Source organism: Alligator sinensis, unplaced genomic scaffold, assembly GCF_000455745.1.
Source record: "Alligator sinensis unplaced genomic scaffold, ASM45574v1 scaffold1667_1, whole genome shotgun sequence".
Classification (NCBI taxonomy): domain Eukaryota; kingdom Metazoa; phylum Chordata; order Crocodylia; family Alligatoridae; genus Alligator; species Alligator sinensis.
Window position 1 is genome coordinate 507,689 of NW_005842504.1, and position 1,777 is coordinate 509,465.

Genomic DNA, 1,777 nt, shown 5'->3' on the forward strand with positions numbered 1-1,777 from the left:
CTTTGCCCGCGGTGGGCCGGCGGCGGGGGGCCCGGAGGGCCCCGAGCCCCCGCTCAGCGCTCGCTGCACCAACGCCGGCGTCTCGGTGCTGGAGGTGCCGCCGGAGCAGCAGCGCGACCCGGGGCGGCTGCAGCGCTACAGCATCGAGCACGTTGACCTCGGCGCCCACTATTACCGCGACTACTTCCACGGCAAAGGTACTGGCGGAGCGGGGGGGGGCCGGAGGTGCCGCCGGAGCAGCAGCGCGACCCGGGGCGGCTGCAGCGCTACAGCATCGAGCACGTTGACCTCGGCGCCCACTATTACCGCGACTACTTCCACGGCAAAGGTACTGGCGGAGCGGGGGGGGGCCTGCCCTGGAGCCGCAGGGCTTCAAAGCTGTAGGACCGGAGGGGAGAAAAGAGCGATTCGGAGGGGAGGTGGTGCCGTGCCCTTTGCCCCTTGCCCTGACGGCTCTGCGCCCCTACAGAGCACTCCAACTACTTCGGTGTGGATGAAAAGCTGGGCCCCGTGGCCGTGAGCATCCGGCGGGAGCGGCTGGAGGATCACAAGGAGCACGGGCCGCAGTACCAGTACCGCCTCATCTTCCGGACCAGCGAGGTGAGTCTCCACTCTGGCGCCCCCAGGCTCGGCCCCAGGACCCCCAGCACCCTCCCGGGGGGAGCGAGTTGAGGGGGACAATCTCCTAGGACTGCCGGATGCCCCTTTGGCACGATGGAGCCAACAGGCAACTCCAGTGGCTGATGAAATGCAGCACAGATGAGTGTTAACGGATGCGCCTGAGGGGGAAGATCATTAAGAGCGGGTTGTGAACGTGGAAACATCGCAATTCCCCTTTGCGAGTCCACGGGGCGTCCATGGCTTGGATGCGATGCTCAGGTCTGCACCCCGGAGATGGGGAAGAGTTGAGGAAGGTGCAGAGAAGGGCAGCGAGGGGGATTGGTGCAGTGGGGGAGTCTAACAAGGCCAGACCTGGTGGGGTTCGGAGAGAGGCGCTGGAGTGGGGACAGGACAAGGGTTTATAACATATGAAGTGGCGAAGAGACGGTCCCAGGGGATTGATTCCTGGCCGTCTCTCGCCAGACAAGGATGAGGGGTGCTAGCATGAAACGAGCAGGCTGGCAGTGTAACGCCGACACCAGGACGGCCGTTTCCCCCACGTGGGAAACAGTGGTGGTGTGGGGGAGTGGAGAGTTCGGCCAGATCCACCCGAGGGCTGGGCCCGTGCTGGGGGGGAAGGGGCATCGAGGGCTGTGGGGCACGGGAGTGCAGGGCACGGCCTCAGGGTCGCCACGTCCTGAGCCCTCGATGGCTGCGAGGGGGAGAGGAACGGGGGAAACCTAGCTTGGACCCCGTCACTCTCCCGTCCCGCGCCGCTTTCTTCTCCTCTCCCCTTGTATTCCCAGCACCCCCAGTATAGTGTGGCACGGGGCAGGATTTCTCACTCCCCCAAATCTGGGCATCGGGGCACTTGATCTCCCCCAATCTTGGCTGGGGAGTGTTTGGGGGTCCCAGTGACCTCACACCTCCCTCCCCCTGTTCCCACGGGTGCAGCTGGCCACCCTGCGGGGCTCCATCCCGGAGGATGCCATCCCCACCACCACCAAGCCCGGGACGGGGCGGGGGCTGCCCCTGAAGGACGCGCTGGAGTACGTGGTCCCCGAGCTGAACATCCACTGCCTGCGGCTGGCCTTGACCGCAGCCCCGGCCAAGGTCACCGAGCAGCTCCTCAAGCTGGACGAGCAGGGGGTGAGTGGGGGGCCAGGTAGGTGGGTGT

At 66.2% G+C, this 1,777-nt stretch overlaps 1 protein-coding gene across 1 annotated transcript in view; it reads left to right on the forward strand.

Moving 5' to 3' along the window:
- Position 1: 1 nt before the first annotated feature.
- Positions 2-1,777, forward strand: part of LOC102374756 (signal-induced proliferation-associated 1-like protein 3) — a gene marked incomplete at its 5' end in the record, with an annotated part of 8,863 nt that continues 7,087 nt past the window's right edge. Inside the window, 3 exons of the mRNA XM_025213062.1 lie at positions 2-197; positions 470-600; positions 1,555-1,765. Of these exons, the coding sequence (XP_025068847.1) occupies positions 2-197; positions 470-600; positions 1,555-1,765 (538 nt within the window). The remainder of the gene's footprint in view (positions 198-469; positions 601-1,554; positions 1,766-1,777) is intronic.